We start from the raw sequence: 19898 nt of genomic DNA on the forward strand, positions 1-19898 counted from the left end.
CTCTTCCCCCTCAAGGGCCTTTCTCCCCGTGGGGGGAGTAGGGGTGGGGTGACGGCGGCCGCGCCCCAGCCGGTCTCCCACGGCGGAGGTATCTCGGCGCGGGAGCGATGCAGCTCCCGAAGAGGTCGCGTGATTCTGGGGGCGGTGCCGCGAGGAGCCCCGGGCGGCGGGCACGTCACGCGGGGCGGGGCGGGGCCGGGCGGCGGCCGGTAAACAAGGCCCGGCCTGAGGGGACCGGGGCGGCGGACAGCGGGACGGGCGTGGGCTGTCGCTACCCCGAGGAAAGGGCCCCGTATTTTCCCCTATTTCCCCTCCGCCCGCGCTGCCGAGCCGGCCGTGGCCACCAGGGGTGTGGATCGGGACCCCCGGGTGCCGGCGGGCCTCGGCTCGGCCGCCCGCCCTCGGGTCAGGCCGGTTGAGGCTGCCGTGCGGCGGCTCCGCGGGCCGCGCCGTGAACCTGGTTCCAGACTCCTGCCTGAAAGCGGTTTTTAAGTGCCTGAATGTGCCGAAAGGGAATAAAAAGGTCTCAAAAGTGCTTCTGTGTGTGTGGGGGGGTGACGTTAACGGGACAGCCGCGTGTGCCGTACTGCAGAAGTCCTAGAAGGAGACTCCAGAGCAGGCACCCGAAATTTGATTGCTTTCTGCTTGATGAATACGCAAAGATCATTTAATTCTTCCTATTTTGGACTCCATAACACTTCATGCAAACCGTGGACAAGGATTATTTTCTTTTTTTTGCTGAGATGCAACAACTATATGACATAAAACATTTCATCCTTCCTTCTAGATAAGGTTTATTTTTCCTTGTGGAAAATCCAGAGTTTAGGAAGGAAGAATGGAAATTAACCTCAGGGCAGGTTCTCCAGCCTTCAGTTTTGTATGCCACACCAACAGGTTTTCAAGTCAATGTTTCAATCCCCAGGCCGGCGGGGTCTCAGCATTTCTCATTCCCCAAGGAGGGGCAGTTCGGTGGGGGTGCACCGAGGGTGCTTTGGAAGCTGCTGATCGAACTCTTCAATCCATATGAGTTGTCCTCAGATGCCAGTAGGAATCACGGACATTAAATTTGCAAGGTAGAAACTAGGTGTAAGAAAGTAAAAGCAGATTAGAACCCCGTCTGAGAAGTATCGGTTGATTTTTAACTTCTGCGGCATTATTTGCGGTGTTTCACAGCTCTCATCCTTGCAGGGCTGAGGGAGTTCTTTCACGCTGCACCTGCAATAGGTCATCCTGCTTCTGGATGAGATGATAGAGTTGCTTGGAGCCAGCGTGTTTTTAATCTAGTCCTGCCTTGTGCATGGCAATTAATATTTATTACAGTCTGGACTGAGTGATGGTATTTTTTTCCTGCTGTGCAGAAGACATGTTTATTTAATCTGCCACAGAAAAGAGTGGAAATTAGGATGAGCTTCAGAAAAGAGCTGGAAGCAATTAGTTGTGTTATTTTACTGTGTAATTGCCATAACATTCAAATTGACAAAGAAAACATGGATGCTACAGGAGGGGTTTGCTGCTAGATTTGAAAGGGAAGATGACTGCATTAGAATGGACGTGATGTGCTATAATTAACCTGTTTATTATTACTGAGTTATACATTTAATAATCTATTTACTTAGGATGCACTGGAGCATATGCTGTAGTAAGAACTCACGGCACTACACAAAATTAAACTGTCCTCGGATGCAAGCAGAACCCACTGTTCGTCCACCATGGCCTGTGTGGGTCAGGGCCAGCACACGCCATGTGAGCCCAGATAAGCCCTCTGCGGCTCTCCGTTCTCTGCTGGCCCTGAAACAAGAAAAGAGAACAGGGAAAATTATATCAACAGGAAGGACATAAAATAAGAATGACCACACGGGGTCAGCTCAAAGGTCCTTCTAGCCCAAAATGCATCTCTGGCATTCTGGTTTTTTAATTCCACTTGTATAAATCGCCTTTATGGCGGTTTCAATGGAGAGGAGAGGTGACAAGTTTAACAGGAGCCATAAACAGAAATCTAGGGAAGGGTGAGAACACAAGAAGCCAAGGCGATAGCTGACCGCGCTCCCATCCAGCAACTATGTGCTCTGTACGAACTCCTGAAGTAAACTAAAGGGAGAAGGGGCGGGCGAGAGCTGAACCAGACACAGCAGTATCCCCATCTCTCTTCAGGCATTCTAGTGTAGTGATACTAGTGATACTTATAAAAAAGAGTATATCTGTGCCCATTATCTCAGGGATCAGTTTGTATGCAATTATATCTGGGCTTTGCGAGATCATGGCTACTTGGGGAAGCAGAACAGCTGATACAGATGTTTTATTGCAGCTGCTCTACGCATAGGTTACTGACACTGGGAGACATAGTCATCCTCCTTCTCCAAAGGACTGTGCCCAGTGCTCTTTGGAGCACCTCCGAAATCAGCTGGCTGATGAGGTTTTACTGAATATGCTATTAGATTTTTCTATAGGGTTTTTTTGTGTGGCTGACTTGCTTTTACTGTCTCTAGTTTAAGAGCCGCATTCTGCAGCCATTTGCACTTTATGTCAACGGGAAGTCTGTGCTCAGGGGTGCTGGCAGAAGCCGGCTCCAATGTTTCATAAAATAACATCTCAGTCCTTTCAGCAGCTTGTCATTTTCCTGTTTTGTTTAATTCCTGTAACTGTCTTCATATGAAACCCTGAAGCTGCAATGTACATTTTGGTTTTCTGTTACAATGCTTGGTTTTGTAGCGGGAAATGTAATCCTTCAAATGCCTGTGTTTAAGAGGATGCAAATCAGCTTGCTAGCACAATGCCTTGGGAACGTTTCTTTCATGCAAAACCCAGCTAGATAAATAAGGAGGGGAGGAGGGAGAGGGAAAATGGATTGTTTGCTTCTATAAACAACAAGAATTAATTGTGTTCAGTAAAGGACAGATGGGTTAAGATGAAAATCTGAATCTTTCTCAATGTGGGTGAAACCTACACTCCTATCTCCGAGTTGCATCAAAACCCATTGCACAGCCTGTCCGGTGCCATGGGGCAATGACAGGGTGCGATGACAAGAGCTGTGACTTGTGGCTGTCCCGGCAGAGAGCGCTAGGGCCAGCAGGCCTGGCACCACCGCCTGCCACGGCGGGATGCAAAATACCTCCGCTATGAATCTGAAGTGTCTCTGGACCACATCTGCTCCGTCAGGGAAACACCAGCCTACCGCCGACCCTGTTGCAGGGCAGAAAAAAGGTTATTGCTTCCTGGTGCTTTCACCACCCTGAGCTGCAGTAGGAAAAGGGACCCAGCTGCGTCCTGGTTTAATGCAACTGACTGTAGAAAACAGTGACATGCGTTTGAAAGCTCACAGGGAGCAGAAAACTCCGTGCTATAAAGGCATTTCACTGATGGCGACGTCCCATACGTGGCACTCAACAGCTGCGTGTATGCTTATATACGTCTTAAATTATGAACTTCTTGGAAGGCATCTTTGCTGTCCCAGTTCCAGCCATGCACAGAGCGTGCTGTAAGTGCAGGAGAGGATAACTGAGGGCACATCCAGCTCATGCCACTGTGCACTTGCACAGTCAGGAAGATTGTGATAATCAGAGAACAGGTAAATCAAGGAGTTACTTCCCCCGCCCCAGCCATTTGGGGAGATCAGCTCTCCTTGTTTGCCAAATAAGAGTCATGCCCAAGGATTCTGAAAAGAAAATCACTGCTCTGCAGCTCCTGTTCCCACCTCTGCTAGAGAACAACTGGGTGATCTAAGAAAAGTCACTCTGCTTCATTCTCCCTCCTTCCGCCCTGCCATTACAGGGGGGTTTGGCAGTCAATTGTTTCACATTTGCAAACCCATTTTCAAACCTTTTTTGAAAGCAAGTGATAGAAGTGCAAATTCTTATTATTGCTCTTGAAGAGCTTTTGCAAAGATGCTTGTTAATGAGCTTGCTTAATGAGCTTTCTTAAATCTATATTTATATCCTATATACAGCTGTATATAGATAGAGCAATGCCTAAAATATGTATGGGTTGCACACACATGCCTAGGAAAATGAAGGCTGATTAACACACATCTTCTTCAGTTATTACTGTGCAAGTATTTATTCCTTTTTCCTTGGAAATTGGAGAGATAAAAGATCCATTCTGGAATAAAATAATTTCGTGCATATGTGCTAGATGGTTTTGTTTATGAGACTGAAGTATGTGAGTGTGTGTGAGACAGATGGTGTATCTGTTTGTGAAAGAGATGATGCGTGGATGAATGTGTGTAAAAATACAGGTTTCTTAAGAAGAGCTATTCTTTTTTTTTTTAAAGAAGAGACAAAATAACAAATGTCTGCTTGTTACATTATTTCCCTGTGTCATGCTCTTTGTCAATATGACAGAGGAGTGTTCCTGCAGAAGGCGAAGCTGCCCCAGAAAGTGAAGGGTGCTGCCCCTAGGGTTTCGAGCTGGGCATCGTGAATTCTCTTCAAGTTTTCAAAGTCCTGGAAAGTTTTGATAAGCAAATACTTTCTGGGCTCTGCTTCTCTATTGGCTGTTTCTTCACCGCCAGATTTTGACACAAATAATCTGATTGAAAAATCAGGGAGGGGAACAGGGGCAAAAAAACAGAGAGAGAAAAAAGGAGAAGTATCTATTTCAGCAGACTGCGACTAAGTGAAAAAGTGGAAGAGGAGTCCAGAGAGAAGACGACGTCTCGCTTGTCTGGGGAGATTTCAAGGCGAATCCAGTAAAGCAAAGTCCCCCAAACAGGTGATTGATTTATTCTTTTAAACACTTTTAATTTCATTGTTTTTCTCATTTCTCTGATATATTTTTCTAAGCTTTTTCTTCTTCTTTGCTTTTGTTTGCAAATATGTAACATATTCCACTGTGTAAGTCACTTGTCCTGAGGATTCCTTTATGATAATGGTTCACTTAATTCAAATGAGTCAAACCTTTTAAAATTATATACCATATACTTACTTCACTCTCACATGTGAAAATGGTAATAGTAGCACACAATATAAAAGATGTGACAATGGTCTCAGATACCTGCGTCCCAGCAAGCTCCATGCAGCAGGAATAGTTTCTAGATGTAGACTTTTGTACTTTAGCATTGAGGAGAGGGCATACTGTATTTTTCCTTTTAATTGCTCTTTTACAGGGCCAGACCTTTAAATTCAGAAAACAGCACACCTCTGCTGACATCAATTAATCTGTGCCAATTTTGCTAGAGGAGAATTCAGTCTCTCCTGTTTAGGATTTTTGCTTCAAATCTATCTTTTATTTTATTATTTTTCCATCCTTTCTAAGTATAGGCTGATTAGCGTAACAATTTTTAGCATATGGAATTAGCTATTTATAGACACTCCTCATATACCACCAGATTGATTCAATTCATTAAGCAAGAAAGCAAATGACTTGCAAATTCACACATTAAGTGCATCTATACATTAAGGGGATGTAGAATTTGTTAGATTGCACTATATAAGTCTATTTATCCATGGGAACCTAAGGCAAAGTTTGCTAAAGCCAGTGGCATTCCCAACATCACTAGGAGCTAAATGAGGTTGCTAAAGAACAAATGCTGCAATTATATTCTAAACATTTTTTCTAGATACTACAGATGCACAAGCATTTCCGCTCCACTTCTTGGACAAAATTTCCACCATAATTTGCTACCCCTGCCATAAAGTCCATTTGCCCAGTCTTACCACAGGAATTAAAAATGTTCTGCTCGTTTTTCCAGTAAAAAAGCCGCATTCAAATTACTTGCCCCAAGTACATTTGATTTTGCAAGGGTGGACTAGTGAAGACATGGTTAATTTTGTTGTAAAGAACTGCAATTCTTTTTGAATATGACTTTAAAGAGTCAGGAGCCCATAAAACCTCTTATTTTATTTGGGCTCTTAAATATTTCAGATACAGGTCGTGTTCTGTTTTGTGCTTTTTTCTTCAAAAATGTAGTCTTCTGAAAGACAAACTATTCTTTATTTTTGGAAGCTTCACCTTTGCCAGAAAGAACCGAAAAAAGCAATATTAAGATTTAAATACAAATTAAGCAATGGGAAGGAAATAAGCCTCTTCTAGCCTCAAACTTTATACACTCATCGACTTATATGAAGACATATATCAATTGCAAGTTAAAATTAAGTATTTCCGCTGAGCATAGTGGGAAAAAGGGTTTCATCTCTACAGTTAACCTTGTAAATTTGAAAATAGGATTATTTGAATTTAGAGGAAAATGAAAGTCAGCTTTAGAATGGAACTTACGCTGCAAATTGGGTTCCTGATTCAGCGTGGCACAATCCTGCAAACACCTGTTCCCAAATACGGTGTTTCGTGTTGTGAATCGTCTCACTGAAGGAACCAGAGAGAACAGCTCCGTAATCTAATTCAGTGATAACACGAATTTCTTCTAAATTATATCAAAGGGCCCAATCCTGTATTTTTGGGTACTGCGAGCCGCCATGCAGTGAAGTGGGAGTTACGGCTTCACGAGGAACATAGGATCAAGTGAAATTAGGATCCTGAAATCAGAAACCGCCCCCTAAAAAACCCCTTTTAATTTGGTTCTTGCACAATCTCCAGTGTTTCAGTATTACATTACAGTTTTACATGTGATACTCTGCAAAATCACCAGAGAGCATCACTGAGGATGAAGGAACTTTGAGTTTGAACATAGGAGGGGAACACGCAAATGCTGGGTCCGCTTTCAGATCTGACTGGGGAATTTATAACTGGTAGAAGAAGCCCTTCTAAAGCACTTCAAGTTAGGTACCCAGAATAGTGAAGCAGGTTTTTTTCCATTGGGTCCTTTTGGCTGTCTTTTCCTCAGGGCAGATTACTACAAGAAATTTGCTATTGTACAGCTACATGAATGGCAAACAAATAAGAATGTCAATTCTAGCCGGCCACTGATTTTATACCCTGTATTGAATCCAAAAAATGCCATGACACTTCCGTTTTGGGTAGGGACTCCTGCCCAAGCAGTGAACTCCCTTGTGCACTTGCCAGTCAAGGTAGCGACTGCTGCCACACGGGATGGCAAGAACAGACTCCATAAAAATAAAGTTTAATTTTTAGCAAAAGGTTGAAGCTAAATTCTGTCGGAAACTTCAATGACTTTAAGATGTAGCGGGGTCTGTTGTCCATAGTACTACTTTCCCTGTGAAATATAGTTAGCCATTAGTAGCAGCTGATCACTTGCTACTGATAATCTTGAGTTTCAAGGAGAGATAGTATTTTTTCTCTCACAATCTGTGCTTCTAGCTTTCCTCTAACCCGGTTGTATGAATCACAAAGACAGTCCAATGCAGTTGTTAATTAACTATGCTTTGGGCTCCCAGTTCCTGTTTTCTCTGTAAAATGGGGTGGGGGAAGGTAACTTCCTTTTGTAACGTTCAGTAGTGCATTAAAGATCGTTGTGCTCAGTAGAGGCCCTTATCAGCAGTCAAGATACTGGACCAAATTTGACTTTTACATATGCTGGGGCAAACACATCCAGAAAAATCCCGTTGATTCATGTGCATCTACTTTCAACCGCCATCAGAAAAGAGGGGCTGTACTTAGTGCCTTTGTGTACTTAGCATATGGGTACTACCATAAAACACTGCAAGATTGCTTATGCTACCCACCTCCAATCCTCTGATTTACCTGACTAAGCTGTCCGACTAATGCCATAGGGTCCTCTAGCTGGTGGGCAGGGAGAGTGACTCTTCCACCAGGCACTGCTGGGTGCAGGCTTTCACCCTACATTCAGAGTTACCCGCTGCCGGAGCCTCTTCCTCCACTGTGTAAGAAGCCCGGGGAAATTAAATGGTTAATTCAGGCAGAGAAATACGATGTCTAAAGCTTGCTGGTATGAATACCCTCCATTGTGGACACAGTCCTGCCCCACCACACGGGAAAATCCCTTTGACATGAGTGGAAATTCCGTGTATGAAGGGTTTGTGGCAGGACTTCAGCTTGGGGCACGTCTATATTGCAGAGTGTGGCTCCATGCACAGCTACCCCATCTGGGACTGAGCAAGAGCAGCGAGAGCCTCGGAGCCGAGCACTTCTGCTAGGATGTGAGGTGCACAGGCTAAGCAGAGCACACTGCTAAAAGGGTTTATACCCATTGCAGAACAATCCTGTGTTTGTACCGAGCTGGAGGTATTTCTGTGTCCGCAGCCTTTCGCCAGGTAGAGATACACTTTACGATACTTAGAAGGAACCTCATTCGAGAGTTACAGGAGAGCGAATACAGCAATGTATTTCAGCGTCCCTTCCCTCAAGGGCATACTTATGGTTCATTCTCAGTACTGTTTTGTCCTCTTTCTAAAATTAAATTAACAAATCTACTCTTGGCCTCCGTTTTCTCTTATTCATCTCAAGTTACATGCAAATTTCGTGGAAAACCGTGAAGAAAAACAGGTGAGTCATTTCAGAAGAAAAAATGGCTAGAGATACCAAGAGTTATCACTGAAATCATAGAAGAAACAGTAGGAATCCTGGACCAGATTTAAAAAGACAGCTATAACTGCATTTCCAAAGGCAGCTGGGCTGGTGAGCACCTAACTCTCACCTACAACAGCGGGCTTGGCAATCCACCTGCCCACAGCAGACCTCGCTGTGTGAATTCCACAGTACACATACCTGCAGCCGTGGGCACCACTGTAAATGTGGCCCTCGGACCTTTAAACAAAACACCACTGGGCTATGTAATTATATTTAGCATGTAGGGGTAGCGCGGACACTTCTGAACCCTAGGGAGCCGACCTTTTCCGTCTCTGGCTGTTTGGGATTCCAGGAGCCCACACTGCTCTGTCCTGACTTACACAGACGTTTCAGGTCATTCCTACTTAACAGGAGCAAACTTTGTTCTTTTTTTTTAGTAAATAAGTAGGCTACACTTCAGCTGCTCTCAGGAAAAAACAAAACTTAATGCTGCACTTTCCCATCAACAGAGCCAGGACTTACTGCTGACTTTCATATGAAATATAGCAAGATTTGCTTTTACTGCTACTATCCTGAACAATTACAAGGGAAAATGCAAACACGAATGCAAATAAGGTGCCAGCTGATATTGCTGTACACAGTATTGAGCCTGTTGTCATGCTGCCTACATGAGAACAGTTACCAGCCATGGGGAGCGGGCACAGGGCGGGCTGGGTTCTGGGTAGTAAAGATAACAGATGCATTGCAAGAGAATTTTGTATGATTAAATTTCAGCATTTTATGTTTGTTCCTAACCCGTCATTTCAACGGTCTGTGATACTTGAGTCAGGTCCAAAAGGTAACCTCTCTCACCCAGCACTTCTGCTCTGCCTCTGCTTGACTGTTGTTTGTCAGCCAGAAAACAAAATACTCAAGCTACGGCCAACAAGAAGGAAACCCACCACACATCATAGCTGCGGGGATTTTCCACTGCGTCTGTCCTTTTATTGACGTTGTTTCTATAATTATTATTTGTGTAGCAATTTTACAGAGGAGCCCATGTCATGACTTGGAACTGCGCTCTTCTAGGCGCGGTACGAACACTAAGATCCTTTCTCAAAGGGGTGATCTCCAACCCGCGGTGCCCACTGTGTCCTCTCAGGGAGGGTAAGGTCAGAGATGCACTGTGTCCTGCAGCCAGAGCAGAGAGCTGCAAGAGAGAGATCCTGGCTTCTAATGTATCTTTGCCACAGACACAGTTGTGGTCTGTAACACAGCACTCAATTTAAGCATGCCTCTGTTTCTCCACCTACAGTATAAAGATAGCAGTAATCCTTTGCCTCAACCCAGGGGTAGATTGTGAAGTGTAATTTTTACGGAGTATACTGTAATTTGCAATCCCATCTTCGATCTGCCATCCCATCTCTACATTCAGTGGCAGAGACTATCTCGCAGTAAGTTTTTTCGCTTAGCCCCCTCCACAGCTGTTTTCCCCAGAGTTGAGATCCATCACACGCCTAAACCCATGCAACCTCTCCCTGCTCTTCAGCTGGGTGGAGGGACCTTTGAGATGAACTCTCTGTCTCCCTAGTAGAAGAGTTTTAATTCTCATCAATGCTGCATACAGGGCTGATGTGCTGGAGGAACAAAGGAGAAATTACCCCCCAAACCACAGAGATTTACCTGCCGTTTTTCTGTGTTTCTGCCCAGGCAGTGAATGGAAAATGCCACGTTCGTTTTTGGTGAAGAGCAAAAAGGCTCATACCTATCATCAACACCGCTTTGTGGAAGATGACCTGCCTATACTCACGTGGGATCCAATAACCTCTCCCTTCACTGGTGAGTCAATCCATCCACTGGGCTTGTAAGAATACACCAAGGCAAATCAATAATTGAGCAGGCAAGCTAAGGGAGTAGGATGAGTGAGCTAAAGAGCAACTAAGGGCTTCCACACAGGGATGTCAGTCTAAGGACAAACTGATCCCCTACCGTGTGCCCTCTTTCTCTAGGCCAAATCCACACTGTCCCACTGCAACCAAATTCAGGTCCTCCCTTTGTTTCCTGCTGGGTTGCTGGGGAGATTTGAGATATAAGATTGCTGTGTGGAGTTGGTCATGTTTGGGAAAGATGGCCAACTTCAGGCAACTAACAGTTGGGAAAAGAGCTTGCACTTGGTTGTCAGTCTTCTACAAACTCACAACTCTGCCACCTCGATGTCCAGCTGGCTAAGTTCACTGCCCACATTCTCGCTGGACCTACATCTTCTCTACCTCAGTGTGTTACCACCTCCTCCCAATGATTTGCAAGGAAGGTTACAGCTAGAGTGAGAAAATACTAGTGATACCGTAACACTGACTGTGAAAGGAGTCCTACACACTCACAGGTGAAGGGCCAGCTGCTATATACTACATTATCATCAACCAGCACTGCTTCTGCCTATGCCTGCTGTCCTCCCTCTGCTCCTGTTCATGCTCTCCCACAGCTATCCATGCCGTGGCAGGGCCAGGGCAATTATCTTCTTCCTTCAGGCACCATTCAAATTTTCTTTATTCAAATCTAGGATCAACTTACCCTTTGTTCTAGCCTTGGCTATCAAATTAGAGTCCAGCCCTATGATAAGTTTGATAAAAAAGAAAGGAGGTGACATTTTAATTTCAGTTCCTGGCATCATCCTTTGGCCATTTGTTGTGTCTTTCTGGTGCACAAGAAGGTTTGGACGACAGATGAATACTGTCCTTCAGCAGCCCAGTCCCATCTCCAGCAGAAAGGAGGCACGTGTATTGGACTTCTGTCCATTTTAGATTCTTACTATAAAGTCTACTTCTAACAAGTGCTGGTTGGTCTCTTTAAGGGCTGGGACAAGCATGGAGAAATGGGAGTGTGGGCAGGAGGAGACAAGGCTCTGTGGTCACGTTTGCAACTGCATAAGCAGTTACCTCCCCTCTCTGCTTCCTTACTTGGCTGTCCATAAATTCAGGTTAACAATACCGAACTCTCCTAGGAGAGGGGTGGGGAGGTTAATAAGTTAGTGATTGTAGTTACCCACACAAATGAAAATGGTTTTAAATAGGGAAATGATTCTTACAGACATGTGGCCTTCTAGGGTTAATTTTCTCTAACTATACAGGGTATCAAGTGTCCTATCATTTCTTCCTGTCCCCCTCTACCTTGGCTATCTCATCCTGCTTGGAATTTCCCTTTGTCAGCAATGGACAGACCTTGATTGCTGTGCTGATTGCACCACTCTGCACTTATTCAGGGAATTGAGCATGGGCTTATGTATCCAGTCATGCGTTCATACATAAGTAAAAAACCCACCTTAATAGACTCTTCTCTTAACAGCTAGAATTAACCAACTGTGACACTACTGTGTGATTACAGCCATAGGAGACAAGACACTGGAGGACATCAAGAAACAAGACCTAGAATGTGTGGTTCCAAAACAAGAAAAGGACCCATCTGAACTGAAAGAAGAAAGCGTCCCTGTCCAGTACCTGAGCAGGATGCTGCCAGGCCCTTCAGCTCAAGGTCCGCTACCCAAGATCACAATTGCAAAAGAGGTCAGGGCTGGGCTGACTTATGGAGCTCCTACAACTGGGTCCAGGTTTTCAGTAAATGGCAGCTCTTATTTTGACATCAGTGGCCAAAATTGTCCCAGGCAGAGCTCATCAAGAGCATTTTGTATTTCCCTTTATGATTCTGGTCTAGATCAGCATCTCCCTGAAGGATGATGCTATGATTCCCAATGAGTGAGCCTCCAGATCTCAAGGACTAATGCAGCTCTGTGCTATATGGGTCAAGGCAGGTGTCCACGTGATACTTGTTCAAACACCACATGAAGCAGGGCTAGTAGGGGGGTTAATATTCCCTTAGCATCCCCTCTCCCATAAAATCTCCTCAGATTGAAATCAAAGTGATCATAGGAACTTTGTATGGGAATCAGGATTTGAATCAAAGAAGGAGGAGTTATCAACTGCAACTCCCAAGGTCAGGCAAGACATTAAATGGGAGAATGGTACCTGGGGAACTTTTTTACTGGTGCTCAGCGGCAGGCAATGGCATGACACTCACTTCTCCCTCTCCTTTGCAAACTCAGAGATGGCCATCCCAGGTCTGCAGATCAAAGACTGCACTAACACGACAAGCACCCCTAACTTCTACAAAACCGGCTTTTCTTGGGATGCTTTCCATTTGCCATACAGCTACCGACAGATGTCTTCCACCATGCAGTCAGCCCTCTTGGAGCACCCGGTTAGCCTGTACGGAAGCCACCTCCTGCCAAGCACCGAGCCCCCTCTGGATTACAGCATGCATTACTCCTCGGACATGGAGACCTACCACTGTGTGAAGTGCAACAAGGTGTGTCACAGAGGAGAACCTCAGGGATGGGGAGGGGCCGGAGCCATTTTCATTGCATATATCAGTGCTTCACTGAGTTACACCAAAGTGCAATGCGTGCAGCTCAAAATGGGTACCTACTTGTTCTCCTGACTAGGGGACAAGGGCGCTAGGAATGATGCAGTTCACATGGCCCACAAGAGGGAAGAATCAAATAAAGAGAAGGAATTCAAACAGAGATGGAGACACAGCCGCCTCATGTCAAAAAATCACTGGCATTTTGTTTTGCAGGTATTCTCCACTCCCCATGGACTGGAGGTCCATGTCCGAAGGTCTCACAGTGGGACCCGACCCTTTGCTTGTGAAGTGTGTGGCAAAACCTTTGGACACGCTGTAAGCCTGGAGCAGCACACCAATATTCACTCCCAGGTGGGTAGCACGTTTCCAGAGAACCAGCTCATGAGTGTTGGACCTTAGCTGTTGCTTACTCTATTAAAAAGGAAGTGACATTTCCTAGGTTACAAACGTGACGGCTCTCCTGTAGCACCCAATGACAACGATAGGAGCTCTGAAGACCGTAGATCATAGATCTTGGTCTCACAAGTCTCAGACTGCCCTTGAGAATTCCTTGGATGGGAGGGGAGGATCATTGCTACTTGTTCTTCTGTGCCTCGCCTCCTCCTAAAGGGCACAGGAGTTTGGATCACAAGATGTAATCCATTTCCATAAGTAACCCTCCGCACATTCTCTTTGTGCTGCACCTAGCATATCAGTCCGTGAGCTGAGGAGATTTGCTTATCAAATCTACTATTCTCAACATTCTTCAAGCTCTGTCACATGTCTTGCAGCCACAGGCATCCCATGATTTTCTTTCCCTAACAGGAAAGAAGTTTTGAGTGCAAGATGTGTGGGAAGACATTCAAACGTTCCTCCACCCTCTCCACGCATCTACTGATCCATTCAGACACACGGCCCTATCCCTGCCAATACTGTGGCAAGCGCTTCCACCAGAAGTCGGATATGAAGAAACATACTTACATCCACACTGGTGAGAAACAAAATATTCCCAATAAGCAAATGCAAATTAGAGTCCATCATGTTGATACATATACATAGTCCCCAGACACGGAGATATTGGACCGGGGATAAGTGTCTGGAGGCACTGGAAAGTCATTCTTCGCTGTGCAGTAAGACAGCAGAAGGTCTAAGCATCACCGAGATGCATGTCCTCCTCTGCGTGACAAGGAGGTGGTTATTGACCAGCCTCCAGTACATGTCATGGTTGTACCCAGCCCTGGATGCAGACAGGGCATGGGTCACACAGCTGGAGAGGACTGCCTCTGGTTCTTCTCACCCTCTGGTGCTGGATCAGAGTGCAGATGCGTTAGCAGGACAGCTGGGCTGGCAGCACCCTGATGCCCAAGCATAGCCAGTCAGATCTGAGTCTGCTAAAAGGCATTTCTACCTCCCTTCTCTCCTCTGTTAAAGTGTTTCTTACCATTTTCTCTGCCCTGCAGGGGAGAAGCCCCACAAATGCCAGGTATGCGGCAAAGCTTTCAGCCAGAGCTCCAACCTCATCACTCACAGCCGCAAGCACACCGGCTTCAAGCCCTTCAGCTGTGAGCTCTGTGCCAAGGGCTTCCAGCGCAAGGTGGATCTACGGAGGCACCGAGAGACCCAACACTGTCTCAAGTGAGAGATGGCTCCAGGTCTTTGCTGGAGCTCCCACTGCTGGTGCATGCTCCAGGGAAGAAGACTGTCCCCAGCATCTCCATCCAGCGTGGGGCTGCCCACCTCATAAAGCTCATATAGCATCCTGTGTTCCCCTGGGGACTGGCAAAGTCATGCCATTGGCTTTGGTGTTCTGGCACCCCAGGCCCTTGCACATCCCAGTAGGTGACAAAGAAACCTGTGGGAGCTCTCACTTTTCAATTACAACAGGTACCAGCCCAGATCTGACATCACCTGCTCAAGTGCAAATCCAGAGGAATTCCTCCAAGGTCACTATTACTCTGGATTTACACCATGTGCAGAATCTGGTTCATCAGACTGACCAGCAGTGAGGTGGGAACTCCTGGGCTAGTGGCAGCAACAATCTGTGCCAAGCTAGTGCCGTAACCATGTTCTGCTCTGATGATTAGGAAGATAAGGCTAGGGCATGCAAATAGATTGCATTCAGTGAGCTGTGTTCAACCTGAACAGGGCTTCTGCAGAGACTTGCCCAGGTCATAAATTCTGGCAACAGACACCTAAAGTCATTTTCTTTCAGCAGAGCATTTACTGTGATCAAATGACAAGTTAACTATGTTGTATTTTTAGCTTGGAGTGGGAGGAAAATACTGAAAAAACAGCTCCTATCCCTAGCTGATACAGGGGTCTCTAAATGCATTCCTCATACGCACCATGCTGCGAAGATCCCTGGGTTAGTGGCAACCAAGCAAGCTCCAGGAAGAGCCATGCCACGGCCCTAGGCATAAGCTAATAAGCCCCATGTCTCAGTACCATGCGAGAGAGACTGGCTGCTCTTGGAATCCAGGCTGGTATGTCCCACAACATTTCACTGCGTGCTGGACATACCAACTTAGAGCTGTCCTGGGCAATCCTGTATCACTGCACGGTCAGGAATGGCCCTTGGATATCAATGTCAAGGGCCAGAGTTCTGCTTTCCAGCCACTCTCGTAAAGGAGGAAGTGACCGAGCCTGTACACATTGGCATAGTATGCAAGTACCTTACAAATATTATACAAACAGAGCAGTGGTATTTCCTCCTTTTTCCAGGTCTAGGGGTTGAAGCAAAGCACTGGAACAAGTGAAGAGCCAGTTCCCCTCCAAACTCTGCTACCTATGGCAAGTCACTGCTCTGGGCTTTTATTTCTCCACCCCTCCTGGTGATGTGGCATCATTCACTCAGGTTTGTAGAGTCCCTTGAGTTCTTAACAGGAAGGACAAAGTATTATTATAGCATTAAAAAGACAAGTGCTTTCAGTTAAGCAGGGCATTGTAGCAGCACACAGCCCACTCCATAACTACATCCCTGAACACATGGCCTTGGACAATGACACCGGTGGGAAGTAGCCTGGAGAACAGGCTGTGGCACTAGCTATTTCACTCCAAATGCTTATGAAAGAAGGCTGCCATCACGAGCAAAGAAGAAACGGTCCAAGTGGAAAATCCATTTATTGCCAGGAGAGAAGAGGTCTGTCCTGCCCTCAGTTACACTGCTGTAAATCCAAACCCATTCTCCTCACTAAGACCTAAAGTGTACTTGCCCCTGTTTTACGCTGTGCCTAAGCTGTTAGTCATTAATATACATTCTGGAAGCTGAAAACAGTCTGTACTCCTGGCTTTACTTGTACACTGTAAATATGTATTTATACTTATTCTAATGTATATTTTTATTGCACTATACCAGACAGTGACAACATGTACAGGCCTGCTGGGATTTATCTGATAAATCTGTTCCCTCTCGGTAACTGGGCTAACACAGTGTCTTTCATGTTAAAAACATCCATTCCGAGAAAGGCTCATACCTGGCTCTGGAGATGCAGGCAGTGGGGATGGAGGGGAAAAGGAGAAGGGAAAGACTACAGCATTGCCCTGCACAGTTCGAGTGGAAATAAAGATGGGAATTCACATGCAGAACAGGGCTCCCATCAGGAACAGGGCTCCCAAACTTAGACATGAAAGAAGTCAAATTCAGGTTGCAGGGGCCTATTGGCTACAGAACAGCCACGAACAACGCTCAAAGCCTGGGCTCGGGGGATGTTCATCTTCAGAGACAGATTGGTGCAGAGCCCCACACAGGCAAGTCAGCTCTCCAGAGCAAGAGGGCTGTACAGCTACAACATCTGATGACACGGGATTGTGTGCCCAGCAGACAATGTTATTGAAGCCCCCGTTAAAACTCTGCTGTCCTTTCCTGGGTCATGCCAGAACCTGGTCAGAGCAGGGACTCCAGGAGAGGCATATAAGCCCAGTTCTGTCACAGGTTAGGGAACTGGTCCCCAGGTCCTGACCATGACAGCAGGTGCACACACACATGTGAACACTCACACATGTACACATGCAGAAGCCTTACTCAAGGTAAAGTCATTTCAACTTATTAAAACTGCTGCCAAAAATGCAAACCGTGTTTGTTATCCCCCTTGTCCTCTACAAACCTGCAAACAGAAATATATAAAGAGCGTGTCAGCATCTGAACTGCTCAGGAGCAAATACCCTCCAGCCCCAAAACACACGGGCACACCAGCACAGAGTTCCCTGTCTGTGTCCTGGGGACAGCAGGTGTGTCTGACTCATCTGAAGCTCCCCAGTTTTGGCCATTCTGGAGGGAAGTGCTGGCACACGCTGATTGGCACCGTGGCAAGACTGCCTGTAAAACCACTCATAAAAACAAGTCAAACAGCTGGTTCTTCTGAGTGTGCTGAACAAGGGCTACTGTATCCATTAGATTTCCATTCCTATCTTTGATTTCCATGGTACAGAGGAGGTATAACCTTCAACGGGCAGCTGGGGTCTTCTGTCCTAAGGCTGTGCTTCTCCAGCCTGCTTCTCCCTCCTAACAAAGCACAGATCACCCCAATCCTGTCTTTTATTTCCCCAGGACTCTAGGGCAGGCAGCTGCTTTCACCATTATTGTGGTTACTGAGCCCAGATATTACTGAAGAGCAGTTACACCGGAGGAGACGGTGTCAGCCTAACCCTTATATTTGTGAGGAGCCTGGTGAGCACATCCCCAGGAGATGCAAGGACTGCTTTAGACGGATGGGCAGCAAGTAGAGAAACACACTGGGATGGCCTCAGGCAGTGTGCTGCTGCAGAGCCGCGCTCAGGAAAACATGTCTGTGGCCAGAGCAGCCCGAGGAGGGCCGGGCTGACCCACTCCCACAGGCACTGGGAGCCTATCTCTGGAAACACAGGCTGTGGATGGAGGCCAGCTGGCAAAGGCACCAGCAAGACAGTATGGCCAGAGTGAGGAGGTGACCTGAGAAGGGAGGAAGAGGAGAGGGAATTAACTTGCAGAGTTTTCCACTAAGGCACTACAGTTTCTTCCCCTAGAGTAACAAGGTGCCACTTTCAGACCACTGGGTAATGCTGCCGGGTAACGCTGTCTGAGCTCCATCCTTCCTTTAGGGCTATGGATGTCAGCAGCCCAAAGGAAAAACTAGGCAGAGCCCCACAGCCCCTTGTTCACTGCAATCCCTGATCAGGGAGAGCCATCTCCCGAGGAAGAGGATGGAGGGACCCAGCTTGGCTCTGCGCCGGCACAAACAGTGGCACTCTGCATGGTTCCCCGGGCTTTCATCTGCACCCCCTGAAGCTCTGGAAATGCAGGTGAAGGAGCAAGGAAGGAAGCAGATCTGGCATTACCCAAACCTCGCCACACCAGGCTGGGAGAGAGCCTTCCACTCCCAACATGGCACCAGCCACAGGCAGGCCTGCTGCATGGAGCGGGCAAAGGGTTTCCCTGATCCTTGGAGCTACTGAATCCACACAACGGGTACCCAAGGATGCTCAGCACCTGTCAGGATCAGGCCGTGGCTGTCACCAACTCCAAACACATCTGGTCTTGCTCTCCAACCATGCAAATCCTCCTCAGTTCTGACCACTCTGCAAACAACCCCTTTCCCACCATCTCCCCTTGCATCAAAAAAACCCATCCTGGTCGGTCAATCAAGGAAACAGATAACAGAAAGCAAAATCTCAACTAATCTTTGTGGCTGAAGAAAGAGCTGATTGTTTTTGCCTCTCTCCGAGCCCGCCCTGTATCCTGCACTTCCCCAGTCCTCTTCACACCTTCTTCCCTTTATTGCCAGAGAAAGAAAATCCTGGTCTTTGGGCTGTTTTGTTTAGCAAATGAGGGACATGCAAAGCAATAACCCCAGGCATCTGTCAGAAGGAGAGAGGTGCCTCTGTGTGTTCCAGACAGCCTTCAGGCACTGAGAGCAGCAGCCCAGAAATACTATGATCAAGGGTGGATTTAAGTTTGGACACGGGATGCATCTTTCTCTTCCTAATGAAGACAGAGCCACGAGACACCTGCAGGAAGCAGAGGTGTGTTCCCAGCTAGCATGGCATTACACTGGAGCTTATCTTCAGGTGGTATTAACCTCCATGGAGTGGAATCCTAGAGAAGGCAAAACCCTGAAGTTTTCACATTGTGTTGGCAACGGTTAGGGAAGGCCTAAAAGGAACTGAGAGGAAGGACAGGGAGGAATTAGGCTCCAGTTGGGTACAGGCTGTATTGGGGGAAAAAACCCATTATTTGCTGAGTCCAGTTGCTTCCCACCCTAGACTTCACGAGAAAGTGTTTTCAGTGGAAAAAAAAGATAAGAGCAGAGTCCCTTGTCCTCGCAGCAGGTCATTTCCCCAGGGCCATCCAGTTGTAGGTGATGGGGACACACCAGCAGGTTAGTTCCAACCCCTCAGCACGGCACACAAGGGGAAACTTGAAAGCTTTAGACAATCTCCCAGAAATAGCTGCAGACACGCGTTTCCTTGTGAACATTGCTGCCTGCTGTTAAGGGCCTAACCTAGGAACAGATAGGGAGCTTGACCTGCAAAGCTGCTACGGAATAAAAAAAGTACACCAGACACAATTTTTTATCACTTATTCTGCTCACAAAGCAGAGATGTTTTTCCACTTTTTCCCTGGAATAGCACACAGAGAAGACAACTCAGAACAGCCACGCCAAAATTATTCAACGATAGTTAAATCAGTCAGTTGCCTCTGTGCTGGATGAGACCTAAGAAAACGCAGATCCCTGCAGAGTTCCTCACCCACCATCTTTCAACTAACAGTCACCATGGACACACTGATCTTAAGGCTGCAACCCTGAACTGAGACTTGAGATCTGCCACATGTTTCCTGCATGTCCTTCCTCGGGCAAGACATGAGCGCTGGATTTCTGAAGTTGTTCAGCACACCATGAAGCTCACAGAAAGCTTCACCCCATCTATGAGAGGAGGATAATATTTCCCCCTCTCCCCTTCATTTCACTTGTTTATTTCAACGGTAAGATAGTCAGGAACGGGACTGCCCCTCCTTATCTTCTACATACAGCACCTCGCACAATGAAGCCTTGATCTCGGCTGGAACGCCTAAGTGCTACTGCGATACTAATAACGAGTGATAGAAGCTTAATTCAGCAAAGCAACCTAATTCTGTAACTGGCTTAGAAAGAAATCCTCCAAGCGTACAC

The 19898-nt window shown here is 46.5% G+C and overlaps 1 protein-coding gene across 1 annotated transcript; it reads left to right on the forward strand.

Moving 5' to 3' along the window:
• Nucleotides 1-4642: 4642 nt before the first annotated feature.
• On the forward strand, nucleotides 4643-16161 carry GFI1B (growth factor independent 1B transcriptional repressor). Its single transcript, XM_050908121.1, has 7 exons — nucleotides 4643-4707; nucleotides 10069-10197; nucleotides 11740-11886; nucleotides 12455-12717; nucleotides 12988-13125; nucleotides 13579-13744; nucleotides 14214-16161. Exons 2-7 carry the CDS (start codon nucleotides 10083-10085, stop codon nucleotides 14390-14392), a joined length of 1008 nt encoding a protein of 335 aa, XP_050764078.1. The 5' UTR covers nucleotides 4643-4707; nucleotides 10069-10082; the 3' UTR covers nucleotides 14393-16161.
• Nucleotides 16162-19898: the final 3737 nt, after the last annotated feature.

The sequence above is a fragment of the Gymnogyps californianus genome, chromosome 18 (genome assembly GCF_018139145.2).
Source record: "Gymnogyps californianus isolate 813 chromosome 18, ASM1813914v2, whole genome shotgun sequence".
Classification (NCBI taxonomy): domain Eukaryota; kingdom Metazoa; phylum Chordata; class Aves; order Accipitriformes; family Cathartidae; genus Gymnogyps; species Gymnogyps californianus.